At 34.4% G+C, this 14,684-nt stretch overlaps 1 protein-coding gene across 2 annotated transcripts in view; it reads right to left on the bottom strand.

Annotated features, from left to right (window-relative positions):
• METTL25 (methyltransferase like 25) overlaps nt 1–14,684 on the bottom strand; it is a 150,193-nt gene that overhangs the window by 54,879 nt on the left and 80,630 nt on the right. For both annotated transcript variants that reach the window (XR_003970482.1, XM_030323320.1), the window contains exons 7-8: nt 11,273–11,302; nt 7,492–7,565 (exon numbers count right to left, since the gene is read on the bottom strand). Coding sequence is in view for 1 of the 2 variants with exons in the window: in XM_030323320.1 (XP_030179180.1) it covers nt 7,492–7,565; nt 11,273–11,302 (104 nt within the window). In the remaining variant the exon portion in view is untranslated. The remainder of the gene's footprint in view (nt 1–7,491; nt 7,566–11,272; nt 11,303–14,684) is intronic.

The following is a 14,684-nucleotide window of genomic DNA, read 5'->3' as shown; positions in this document are numbered from 1 at the left end:
TCTAATCCCCAAAACCTATACATACATTATGTTACATGGAAAAAAGAAATTAAGGTTGCAGATATAATTAAATGTTCTAATCTGCTGACTTTAAAATAAGGAGAGAATCCTGGATTATCCAGAGGGCTCAAGGTAATTTCAAGGATCCTTTAAAGAGGAAGAGGAAGGCAGAAAGGAAGTCAAAATTACAGAAAGATTTAAAGATGCTATGCTGCTGGCTTTGCAGACTGAGGAAGCAGTCATGAGCCAAAGGATGCAGGTTCCCTCCAGAAGCTGTCAAAGATAAAGAAATGGATTATCACTTGGATCCCCCAGAAAAAACACAGCCCTGAAAATACCTGACTGTGGCCCAGTGAAACCCATTTTGGACCTCTGACCTCCAGGGGACTAGATAATAAATTTATGTGGTGTTAAGCCATGAAGTTTGTAGGGATATGTTACAGCATCAAAGGAAACTAATACATTGTACAACTGTATAAGTAACTACTGTCCTAGCACTATCTAATGACTCCCCCCTCTTCTCTCTGATGATCAAAACAATATAACAAAGTATGACTGCTGGATCATATGGTAAGAGTATGTTTAGTTTTGTTAGAAACTACCAAACTGTCTTCCAAATTGGCTGTCTCATTTTGCATTCCCACCAGCAATGAAATGCAAGTTCTTATTGCTCCACATCCTTGCTAACATTTGGTGTTGTCAATGTTCTAGATTTTGATTTTCTAACAGGTGTGTAGTGATAGCTTGCTGTTTAATTGCATTTCTCTGATGACATATGATGTAGAGGATTTTTTCACATGTTATTTGCCATTTCTATTACTTTTTATTTCCTCCTGTATCTTCAAACTTAATCTGGGATCATTTTGCTTCTGGCTTAATTCTTCAGTGCTATCTGCTGGTAGCATATTTGCTCTGTTTTGTTTTGTTTTGTTTTGTTTTGTTTTGTTTTTGTCTGAAGAAGTCGTTATTTCACCTTCATTTTTGAATACTGTACATTGTAGCCTATTTTCTTTCAGTACTTTGAAGATATCATTAACCTGTAGCTTCTATTTATGCTAAGAATTTACCTGTCAGTTTCATTTTGGCTCCTTTGGAGATATCTCCAAAGATATCTCTTATCTCCCTCCTCTTTCCCACCTCTGGCTGCTTATATTTTCTTTGCCTTTGTTTTCATCAATTTTACTATGGTGTACCTAGAATTTATTTTCTTTTTTGCTTCTCCATGGAGTTTGTGTATATCTTAAGTTTCTTGGACTTATGTCTTTTTTCCAATATTGGAAAATTCTTAATATTGCTACTCCCCTATTTTCTCTCTCCTTTTTTCTCAAACTGAAACTAATATGTTTGTGAAACCTACTCACTGTATTCTCTATGGCTCTTAGTCCATCTTTTGTATTCTCCATCTTTGTTTCCTTGTGCTTCACTGTGGATATTTTCTTCTGATCTGTCTTCCAGTTCACTAATTATTTCCTCAGCTGTGTCTACAATGCTATTAATACCACCCACTGATTTCTTAATTTCAGTTATTTTATTTTTTCAGTTACAGAATTTTCACTTAGGTTATTTTTTGTATGCTTTGGTTCTCTGACAAAATATTTTTATTTATATGTACATATTAAGTATAGATTTTTTTATTTTAAGATAATTGTAGGTTCACATGCAGTTGTTGGAAAGAATTCAGAAAGATTGTTATTCCCTTTGTCTAGTTTCCTGAAATGTCTCATAATGGGATCTTGCAAAATGATAGTACAGTATCACAACCAAGATACTGACATTGATGCAATGAAGTTACATAAGGATTACTCATGCTGCTGTTTTATAGCTACACCCAATTCCCTGCCATCTCATTCTTTCTCCCCCAGAAACTACTAATCTGTTCCCAATTTCTATGATTTTATCACTTCAAGAATGTTATATAAATGGAATCACACAGTATATAACCTTTTGAGACTGGCTTTTTTCTATTCAGTATAATTTTCTGTAGTTTTCATCCAGGTTGTTATATCAATAGCTCATTCCTTTTTATTGCTGGGTAGTATTCCATGACATGGATTAGCAGTTTGTTTACCTGTTGAAGGACATCTGGGTTGTTTTCAGTTTGGGATGTTATGAATAAAGCTGCCATAAACATTCATTTACAAGTTTTGTGTGAAGATAAACTAGCCTCTGTTGATACTTTGTTAGTGCTAGAACTTCCAGCTTCCCACATCTTCTCCACCGATACTGTGGTAGGGGTGGCCTTGTAACTGCTGGGCAATGGTGAAAATCCTGACTCTACTAGGCCTTCTCTGATGCCATACTGGTGGGGAGAGAGTGTAAAACCATTTTACTGCTGGGTGGGCAGGAAGTCCAAATTCCCACATGGTCTCTGACACTGTGGCTGTAGTGGTGGGGTGCTTGTTACCTCCTGGTGGGAAGGAAATCCTAGTTTCCTACTTGACCTCTCTGACACCATTCCACAAGGAGTGTTCAGGAACCTTATTACAGCTTGGCAAGGATGAAAGTCTGGGCTCCCAATGGGTCTTTGCTGAGAGTGGGATCACAATTTTTTATGTGGTTTCTGGCTGTAGTATGGGAGGTTTGTCTGAAGGTTTTCCTATGCCTTCCTCTTTCCTGGTCCAGGTATGTATTTTTTTTTGTATGTGCCTACTGGCATTTCTGGATTGCAGTTTACTTCAGCTCCAACACAAGGTTTTTAAGGCAAAAAGATAACCCAGGGAACTTCCACCATGTTGCTCCTTGGGTCCTGAGATCTTGAGCTAGTTTGTCTTCTTCTTTCTAAGATTCTTTCTGAGTCTTCTATATTTTATAGATAGTTCTAGATTTTTAATTGTGATTACCAAGAAAAATATAAAAAAAGTACAACCGCTCCATTTTCCCAAAGTAGAAGCTTCTCAAGTTGTTATTTTAAGCTTTTCTCTAAATTCCAATGAGTCCATTTCTGTTGCATGTGGTTGATTTACCTTGGTTTTTGGTCATGTTGTCCTATTTCATCATATGGCTGGTTATTTGGGGTTGCTTGCCAGATACTATATACAGCAAACTTTAGTGATAGTTTGAGCCTGCATATATATTATTTTTGTCCAGAGAGGATTTGCCAATAGTAGGCAGCTAGAAAAATACTCTGAAATACTTTAATCACAGTTTCAGATAATTCTAAGTGGGGCTTTAGGCCATTTTAGGACTGTTTCATTTATGGTTTACCCTCACTCATAGAGTGGATCTAACTCAAGGTAAGAGTGGTGTGCCTGGCCTATGGAGTCCTCCTCCTAGGGCAGGCCATGAACTTTAACTCTTGTCTCACTAGAGCTGTTACTTTATTGAAAGCTGTGCTCACCCTCTCTGTCTACTTTGTTAACTGTCAGACAGCTGCCTATTCTATACAGATGCTTCTGGTGAAATGCATCCCCTAGAAGACATAGGGCTTATGTCTCTTGATTCCCATCTTCTCCTAGGTATTTGCCCTGTAGTAGTTCTTGCTCTTGTTCTTCTTCTCCATCTTTGTTTTTATTTTTATTTTTTGCATCAACAAGAACACTTTAACCTTTAAATCTGACATCAACAAAAGATGCCTGTGTCTTTTCCAAGTCTCTTAGGATAGGATTCACTTCAAGTATGAATAAACTAATTTCATGAGACATAGTGACATTCAAGTCCCCACATAAACACATAACTTATCTTTTTTTTTCTAGTTTTACTGCAAATAATTGGCATACAAGTTTAAGGTGTATAGCATGATGGCTTGATTTACATATATTATGATATAATTATCACAATAGGTTTAGCTAACATGCCCATTTTTTAATATAAATACATTTAAAAAAAGGGAAAAAAAGGAAAAAAAATCCCCTTAAGATGAGAACTCTTAGGATTTACTCTCAACAACTTCTATATATTGCATAGCAGTGTTATAGTCATTGTGTTGTACATTACATCCTTAGAGTACCTATTTATCTTATAGCTAAAACTTTGTACCTTTTCTCACTTTCCTCCAATTCCCCATCTCCCTACCCTCTGCTCCTGGTAATCATAGGTCTTATCTCTTTCTATGAGTTCGGTGTTTTTTATTTTGGTGTTGTTTTTGAGATTTCACATATAAGTGAGATCATACAGTATTTGTCATTCTCTGTCTGACTTATTTCACTTAGCACAATGCCTTCAAGGTCCGCCTATGTTGTTGCAAATGATAGGATTTCCTCATTTTTTAATGGCTGAATAACGTTCCATTATCCCTTCATCCAATGAAGGACATGTTTCTATATCTTGGCTAATGCTACGAACGATGGGGCTACAGATATCTTTTTGATTTAATATATTCATTTCCTTCAGATATATTAGCAAAAGTGAAATTACTGGATCATCTGGTAGTTCTAGTTTTGATTTTTTGAGGATCCTTTACTCAGTTTTCCACAGTAGTTGTACCAATTTATAATTCCACCAACAATGCACAAGCGTTCCCTTTTCTCCATATCCATGCCAACATGTTATCTCTTAGTCTTTTTGATGATGGCCACTCTAACAGGTGTGAAAGTAATCTCAATGTGGTTTTAATTTGCATTTCCCTAATGACTAGTGACGTGTATTCGTACATGTACTTTTTGGTTGGCCTTTTGTCTATTCAGGCCCTTTGACCATTTTAAAATTTTTTTGTTGTTATCAAGTTGTAGAAGTTATTTATATATTTTGGACAGTGACCTCTTATCAGATATATGGTTTGCAAATATATTTTCCCATTCTGTAAGTTGTCTGTTTTTTTTCTTCTGTGTAGATGATTTCTTTTGCTGTATGGAAGCTTTTAAGTTTGATGTAATCCCATTTGCATATTTTTATTTTGTTGTTTGTACTTTAGGTGTCATATCCAAAAAGTCATTACCAAGACCCATATCAAGGAGCTTTATTCTTATGTTTTATTCCAGGACTTTCATGGCTTCAGATTTTACATGAAAATCTTTAACCCATTTTGAGTTAATTTTTGTGAGTGATATAAGATATGGATCCAGTTTCATTCTTTTACATGTGAATATCCAATTATCCCAGCGCCATTTATTAAAGAGACTATCTTTTCTCCATTGGGTATTCTTGGCTCCTTTGCCAAATATTGGTCAACTGTATATGCTTCAGTTTATTTCTGGGCTTTCAATTCTGTTACATTGGTCTCTCTGTGTTTATGCCAGTACCATCCTGTTTTGGTGACTACAGCTTGATATCAGGAAGTGTGATCCCTCCTGCTTTGTTCTTCGCAGGAATTCTTTGGCTACTCTGACTCTTTTGTGGTCCATATAAATTTTAGGAGTGTTTTTTTCTACTGTAAAAAAAAAAAAAAGCTGTGATCTTGATAGGGATTGCACTGAATCTAGATGGCTTTTGGTAGTATTTACATTTTAACACTATTAATTCTTCTAATCTATGAACATAGGGTATCTTTCCATTTATTTGTACCTTCCTTGACTAGAATTAGTGGGAAGTTGACTTTGGTTTTTGGATAGACTGAATTTGATATATCTGTAAGGTACTTAAGTGAAAGAGGTAAGAGTGGATACCTGATTCAAGATATTAGTTGTGAGGGGGGTGCCTGGGTGGCTCAGTCGGTTGAGTGTCCGAATTCAGCTCAGGTCATGATCTCACAGTTTGTGAGTTCAAGCCCTGCGTGGGGCTCTGTGCTGACAGCTCAGAGCCTGGAGCCTGCTTTGGATTCTGTCTCTCTCTCTCTCTCTCTGCCCCTCCCATGCTCATATTCTGTCTCTCAATAATAAATAAACGTTAAAAATTTTTTTTAAATAAAAAAAAGATATTAGTTGTGAAGGTAATTCCTAAGAGAAAGAGGATATATTAAGAGACAGGAGCTGAGTATAAAAATATTAGCGAATGAAGATATATGTAGGAGGTGAGTTAAGAGGAAAAACCCTTTAAGTAAATAGGTGACAATGCCAAGTAGGGGGGAAAAAAGCCTCAGAATGTAACTTAAGGGAAGATAAGGAGGAAGAGAGTCTGGAGAAAAAAACCCAATTATCAACATTGTCAAATGTGGCTGAATGGCCAATCAGGCTTTGGAATGAAAGCGTTTATAATAAATACCATCTATCTTCTGAGTAGTAAAAGAAGCAGGAATGTGGAGGGCTGGACAGTGTAATTTTTAAGAGAGAAGAAAGATTCATAAAAAAATGGAGACAATTTTAAGTTGTCATTGGGAGAGATAAAAAAATTTATAAAGAGATTTGAGGTCTCAAAAGAAGCAGGCAATCAATATCTGAGTGGACATAAATTTGCAAAATTTTGTGATTTTTTCCAACAAAATCAGTATCTTGTGATGTACTCAAGAGAGGGAGCTAGTTTTCAGGAAAGCATGAGAAATTCATTTGTAGACAATTTTAAAGATTCGTAAACATATGGAAAATAAAATGGAGTCTGCAATAAGATTTGGGAGTTAGTTACACAGAAATGATAGTTTAAGCCAATGGTATAGTAGATATTTATATGTCATAATTTCTATCAGTAAAAAAAATAGGTTATTTTATTTCTTACAGAGAAATAATAACTAATCTAAAAATAGTTTCTATCTCTGTTAAGTGTGGATTCATTTTTGAGAACTTTAAAACTGTCCTATTTTAATCTGAAGAATAATCCTATTACAACCAAATGGCTATCAGAATCCTAAAATTGTAATTAGCAAGAGGATATTCATGAAATTTGCCAGACTTGCAAATGCATGCTTGAGTACAGCAGTTACTGAACCAATATTATGGAAAAATTCTCCCATTCCTGCCTCTCTGTATAAGCAATGCATTATTTGGAAAAAACAACAGCAAACAAAACATGTGCAGGGCTATTATTTACCAGTAGTACATGGGCCACAATTATTTATGATCAATTTCTGTTCTCATTAGTTAAGTGTTTAGGCTGTACTGGTTGTGAAACATTTTAAATGTAACCCTTGCTATATGATAACATTATATTCACTGAATTACTTATATATAACATTTCATTACTTCTAAAATTTTAAATTATAATTGACCCAGACTATTTTATCATTACACAATGCTTCAGGACAAAAAGGAAACATTAGAGCCCCCACTTTAATAATGATTAATCTAAGATACAGTTGCTGCATACTTCTTTGTTACTACTGACATTATGCTCAAATTCAAAGCTTCTTTTTTTTTTTTTTAATTTTTTTTTAATTTTTTTTTTCAACGTTTATTTATTTTTGGGACAGAGAGAGACAGAGCATGAACGGGGGAGGGGCAGAGAGAGAGGGAGACACAGAATCGGAAGCAGGCTCCGAGCCATCCGCCCAGAGCCTGACACGGGGCTCGAACTCACGGACCGCGAGATCGTGACCTGGCTGAAGTCGGACGCTTAACCGACTGCGCCACCCAGGCGCCCCAAAGCTTCTTTTAAAAAAATAGTGATGTTGAATAAATTCACCTAGGCTAAAAATCACTTCACTTATAAGACAACAGAGTTATCCTTATTAAAATAAAATCCTCCTACCATTTGGTGATGCCATAACATTCTTTAATAATATCCTGAAGGACAGCTCGATAGAAGAGTGATTCAGTAGGCAGCTGAAAAAAATGTAGATAAATATAAGCACAAGAAACAAATAAAAAACATAAATCGAATCAATACTAGAGAGTCAGGAACATAAGTGAATGTTAGAAATCTGACTTTATTGCAAAACATAGAGGAAACTTTTATAATTTTTCCATTCTAAGTTAAATTGTTACCCTGAGGCTAATACTGAGGAAGCAATTCTGCATGAAAATAGAAGAAACTATAAAAGAAATGGTAGTGAATGGGGGAAGAAACAGCACAATCAAACAAAAATGAGCTAATGTCCCAAATGCAGTGCATTCAGTTAAAAATGTAGAAATAAACTTTCATGACCAGCAAGATCAGCTCTGGAGCCAAAAAGAGAGCAGTAAGGTAGAATACGTGCAAAAGAGAAGTGAACATGGATTTGTCCTAATGGTGGTGGAACAGAGATCATATCACCTAGGATTCACACCCAGAAGGAGAAGATACTATTGTAAGTAAGGACATGCTAAAAGTATGTCTGAGGTCTAAAAGATCATAGCATTGGCTACTGTAGAATTGAAAAGGGCATGTCTTTTTGTCCCTCAGGAAGGATATAGGATTAGGTATCCATGAAGGTTTTCCAAAACAAAGAAGATATGGATGAAGAGAAGGGCCTCAGGGAAGCATGATAGTTTTGAAAAAGTATAAAAGAAAACACTTCACTGAAACAAGGGAAGGGGCACTTAAACTAAGAAACTACAAAAGTCGCCCAAACTCTATCCACATCCCCACAGAACTCTTAATGACAGTGTAAATAAATCCAATACAAAATAATATCAGCAACAGTCCTGCTTCCACGCAAAGTTTCTAACGAAAAAAAAAGGGGGGGGGGAAGAAAAATGAGCCAGAGTGGAGGGAGGCCAACAATATTGAATGGTCCTGAGAAGGCTAATAAGGTGAAAACCCAAAACTGTGCAATGACTGGTAGTTTTAAAGACAGAGTTCAGTACACTGTACAAATTCCCTGAGTCAAACTTCTTTCGCTTTTCCTTCAGAGCACAACATTGTTATTTTCGTCTGTTTTCAACTAGAATATGTTTGGATTCAGACGGAGTCTAGCATAAAATACAATTTTGCCTGTGTGCTCTGATAGAAAACTTACTCTACTGCTCCTCTCCCCATCTGACCTCAAGTTCCTACACTGTGGGCCCCAGGCGCTGAGGCTACAAAAAAACACAAGTTGGGAGCTGAGGGTGAACCATTATTTCTTGCATCTTCACCTAATGGCACTGACTTCTTAAATCACTGGAGAATGTCTGACTTGCAGGATTTTGACAGAGCACTTGGAAAGGGCACATGTTATATCCTTCCAAGATGGTGGGGATAGTGGGGAGGGTGATTCTAGTCGGAAATGGTGTTAGGAATACCAAAGTCCCCAGTTCAGCTCCTAAAATAATGCACTGAAAGCAGACATACTTGAATACTCATAAAAAATTTGTAACCTTCAAAAGGTATACTTCTTAAATAAAATCTCTTTCTAAATGCAACGCCTTGACGTAAGACAAACTCTGATTTGTAAACTTTCTTTCTAGAAGACTGCTCCAAAACATATCATTCAAAATTTTCCATCTCTGCACATATTTTTCATTTGGCATTTTTTTCATCTTGAGTAATTCTTTTTGTAGTAACAAAAATCTCTATCATCCATCCCTTCCTTCTCCCCATATCCCTTCAGTTTTCTCACAAAAATGCTGAAATCCTCTTTCATATATTGACACCTATTGTTCTATTGACATTTAAGGCATTTTTAGAAATATATTATTACATGAAGTAAAATATTAGTATTATAAATGGTTTATAAAGTTCTTAACTTTTTATTTAGTTAGCTATACAATAAACAGGAACTTTAATTTTACATGAATTTTCTATGAAACTTCCAAAAATAGTTGAGCTGATATTTGAACTGAAGAAGCCTAGCTCTGATGTCCACATATAAAGCCATGATGCTATATGGCCTCTTGGACACTTGGGCAGGGATGGTGTCATTAGTTTTTATTCAATACTTCAGTCAGGAAAAAAAATCTTAAAAATAAAGCTTTCCATACCTATGCCTTTGAGAAAAATTATATAAACGGTATCAAGGTAATTTAGAAAATAATGTATATTTATATTGTTATTAAAAACTGGTTAAAGATGACAAAAAAACCCCCAAGAAATGCATTTAAACAAGAGATCATACAGAAATGCAATGCACAGAGAAATAAAAACAGGATAGAATAAATTATCATTCCTTAGTTATCCTGAATAAATAAGAGCCTTACAGCTGTTCGCTAAGAGAAAGGGAAGAGAGTTATGAAGTGCCTTCAAACGTGCATTCCTTGGATAACTGGGTCTATCCATCCTGGTAAATACAGATGGAGGCATGTGGGAAGGGAGTCAACATCTCTCCAGCACCCTGTGTCTGACAATTCCAAGAATAAACTGGATGTGGCTCAGAGTTTACTTTCTCTCCTTCACAAATGATAAATCAACCTAACACTTTAATGCATCTTAAATCGGAGGGAGCAAAAAGCACACGCTTAAAGCATATATCTTAGGCATGAATTTTACAGGTCTAGTGGAGACGGCACTAAGCTGGAAGTCAGTACTCTGCAATTAATTAAGGGAGGTAGAATGCACTATTAACTTCTGCTGTGTATCATGTTCTCATGTAAGTTTGGGATAATACCCAACTTATAAGATTGATTGTAAACATGAATAAGCACTTGGGAAACTGAAAAACACCACAAAATGCACAGGGACATTATGATGAAGGCTCTTTTCTCTTCCAGATCCTAGGGAACCACTAGGCTTATAAGCAGTACAACTGCAAACCAGCAGTTTGAGACGAAAGCCCACATACCTCAACAATATGCCCTAATGCCTTTAAAAAAATCAGCTTTTATCAATTTTTAGATAGGAACAACAAATATATTTAAGAAAAAAAGTTCTTAGCATTGAGCCTGGGCCAGAGTAAGTACTCAGTATATATTTGTTGCTATTATCATTTTAAATTATAATTATTTTAAAAAATTCAAATTGACATATTAATGTTCCTTGAAAAGAAGCAAAAAGAGATTTCTAACATTTAGGTCCAACAAGAAAAATCCTGTGAAAAGCTTAAAAAGAACAGCTAAAAAAACTTTTAGAAATTCCTAATATGTTTCATCAATCATAAAATAGAGAATAAGGCAATTTTATGGATATTTTGGGGGATATATTTAACTTCTGTTTATATGTGCAAGTCCATTTGGCTATTTCAACTAATGACCAATCAAATTAATAAGGAAAAAAGTTAAAAAACAAACAAACAAAAAAAAACAACAAAAAAACAATGCAGGTCTGTGTTTTGGACTGTAGTTAAAAAATAAATTGAATGCTATACTGTGTTTATCTTTGCTCCAACTAAGCCCATAAGAGCGTGATAGTCAGCAATAGCAGTCTTTGGAAATATTCATAGACTGTTTAGTGTATTATGAAGAAATGACACATTAGTACAAGAATATAATGTGGACATTTTCTTAAAAGTTCAATTTCCTTTTTTTGGAAGTTCACTTCTCTTTTAAAGAGAAACTTCTAGAAAATGTACAAATTTGAATATGAAGAGGTGACAAGAAGACTCAGGTTTTAAGTTCATCATCAGGTCAAGTAAGAAGAGTACTTTAAGAAAACTATCCTGTCCATCTGCTGTATTAGAGTAAACACTCGTACTTACCCCTTGGCCAACCGCAACCCGTTCCAATGCCTTTAGAGAAAAAATAAGGAGAAAAAAGTAAGACAAAGACTGCTGGTATATTTAGTCTTACCTTATAAGATTTATAAACACACTGTATAAAGGCTTATAAAAGTGACATTTAAAAAGATTAATTAAGTGATAATGTGTAAGTTTACACATTTACAAGTGTTAATATCATTGAGGAATGTTAACCAGTATAGTTGTATACTCTAGGGTTGATTTATAATAGATGTGTGTCATGTACACAAACACATACACACCCAATTGTATATACTCCTTGAATTTTAGAAAGAATAAGAAAACGAAAGAAATAAAAGAACATGGTCTTGGCTCACTTTTAGCTGTTTAGCTGAAACAATCAAATAAATCCAAATCTATTATTATATGTGTGTATATAATAAACATGTTTATATACTACTTCTAAGTGTATTCTCTTCTAATTTTTTATAAACATATAGTTGCCTTTTATTATACAAGGTTTTATTGAACAGATTATAGCTGAAAATTTAGTTTAGAATAGTATGTATAGTTTTGGTTGGCCTGGTCTACAAATTCAAATCAAAGTCACATATGACCAAGTGCCCAAAAGAGAAAGAATACATATTTTTTACAATTTTCTATATAGCTGGTTTTACATTTATATTTATTTAAGATCCAGATGATTTTACAAAGTATTTCCTCATATTTCCAGTAAATATGCATAACCCAACATATATAAAAGATACATTTGAAAGATTTATCATAGTTTCAGTATGGAATAAAGGCTTCTAAAACTTCCATTTTTAAGAGACATACATTTCTACATTTATGAAGTTTTATAACTGAATTGCATTAATATTTCAATATTTACCTTTATTTTTTAAATTTTAATTAGAAAATATTTCAAAATAGAGTAGTAAAATATAATCTACATATACTTCCTATTCAATTTTAGAATACCCATGTTTGCTTCAGGTTGCTATTCTTCATTAATAATAACTGTTAGATATAGCTGAATCACATACTTTTAAAACTGAAAGACAATTTACAGATTATCCTGTGTAAGTACAATTTTTGCAGAGGCACAAGTTCACTGGCAAGGTAAAATAAGTTGCCATAGTTGTATAGCTAGTTAGCAAGTGAGTAGGAAGTAAAAGCTTGTTCTTTGAACCTTAACTTCACCTGCCCTCATACCATTAAGATTTAGTGGGAAAATGAGTTCACTGTATAAGAAGTTGCTTCGCAGAAATTATTTGAAGAAAAAATTTATAATTCTCCAAAGACTTGAACGATACCTTCACCTAACATCTAGAGCCAGAGTTTTAGGAATACAGGAGCAAATTATTATATAATTTTCATATTAAATTAAATAGCAACAGGCCCAGAATAAGTTTATTATTGATGAAAACATTGATTTTCTTTTACAGTACTGTCTGTGCTCATTTCAGATTAGATTTTTGTGTTACAGCTTTGGCTAACAGGCTGAACTGAATAAAGAAACATGGGTTTTTAATAATAAATTGTTTGGTGTTGATAAAAGTGTCTACGTTTAGATAAGAATAACTAGTTAAAAGTAGTCAATACCAAGACTACTTTTAGTATGTGTTGCTGATGACGGACTTTAGAAATACAAATGATAAATTTTGGTTACATAATAAAAGATAACCAGGTAGGTGATAAGAAGTTTCTTGCAAACATTAGTATTTTTCTTGGCCAATAAATAAAGATAATGAAGAAAATATATACCAAGTGTTAATCGAAAATATTTTGCAGTTTTATCAGGCTTAAAGTATGCTGACATGATTGTGCTAATCTAATTAAAATTTATCTCTGGTTAGTACCCTTAACAATTTTTCAAAGCATCACCAGAAAGTTCTCCTTTCTCGATCTCTTTTTTTTTTTAACCCCTGTAACTTTGATTATTTGTGGAAAAGGTCAGTTATGGAGTAAAATACAATTAACAAAAAATACATCAAAAAAATGTTCCTTAGCAACCAAAAAAGAAGCCAAGGTAGTCAGGGACTTCAATGGAGCCAAGGAGAGGGGCATTCCATAGGAAGCTCACATTGGGCAGAGAAAGTTATTAAGTGCAGTGTGGTCTATACATTAAATATTCTAAAATTTATTTTTCAAAACCTCTTCTTTATGTTTCTTTGAATGTTTATTTTTATAACAAACATTTTTGTTTTGTGGGTACCATATATTCTTTTATCTCTGTAAGGGATATTAATAGTTATTTTATATTATTTTATTTTGTATAGTCTCCATTTCTTCCAAGTTGCTTTTCTTCAGTTTTTCTGATCTCTGTTCTTTTATGTTAGATTTTCCTTATACATCTAGTGATCCTTGGCTGTCTGTTGATAATTAAAATGGGGGTATTGTAAATGTGATTAGAAGTACTGTGCTTATGAGTGAGGACTGTTACTTGTGGGCTTTATCATAAAGGTGACATGTGTCCTGCTTTATTGTAAAATCCCTGATGCCAGCATCATTAGGTCTTTTTTTCTTAGGTTAGTCAGATTCCCTAATTTCTTGCCTGAAGGGTATAATCCTGGCTGCTGCATTCTGAGAACTAAGTCATTTCAAGAATTACTTGTCACTATAACATGACCCCGAATAAACATTACTAGCAGATATAGTGAAAGAACAATTTCCAAGAAAAGCATTTTAAGAGGACTTTAAAAATTATTATTTGAGCATAAATAGATTTCTATGATAATACTAGGATCTGTGACCTAGAACACTGGTGTGCTATTTTTTATATTGCTGTATAAACTGGCAGAGAAATAATGGTCATAGAATAATTAATTTATCTTGGGGTTGGACATCAAACACATTATTTAATCAACTATATTTGAAATTTCTAATGACAAAAAATAACTTAGATGTTTTAATGTGCACCTATTCTTTATAAACTAACATAACACCATGAACAGAGAATACCACAGGTTAAAGTGTTCTAGGTGTAAGGACACAAGCCAAATAAGGCACATTAAAGGCTTTATTTAATTAGATAGTTACCTCCAGGTACCTTATTAATATCTTTCCCATTCTATAAAAAATTAGGAGGGGCGCCTGGGTGGCTCAGTCGGTTAAGCGTCTGACTTCAGCTCAGGTCATGGTCTCGCGGTTTGTGGGTTGGAGCACCGCATTGGGCTCTGTGCTGACAGCTCAGAGCCTGGAGCCTGCTTTGGATTCTGTGTCTCCCTCTCTCTCTGCCCCTCCCCCACTCATACTCTGTCTCACTCTCTCTCAAGAATAAACATTAAAAAAAAAAAAATTAGTAGACCAAATGATCTACTATAAACACATACAAACATACCACAGAACTGTGAATAAAGCACTGAACTAATTCGGTGTTTAACACTTGGTAGCTGGTACATTTTATATGGTAATTAAAGTAATTATATAT

Source organism: Lynx canadensis, chromosome B4 (assembly GCF_007474595.2).
Source record: "Lynx canadensis isolate LIC74 chromosome B4, mLynCan4.pri.v2, whole genome shotgun sequence".
Taxonomy (NCBI): Eukaryota; Metazoa; Chordata; class Mammalia; order Carnivora; family Felidae; genus Lynx; species Lynx canadensis.
The sequence above is the reverse complement of the archived record's forward strand: the minus strand, read 5'-3'. Positions and strand labels throughout refer to the sequence as shown.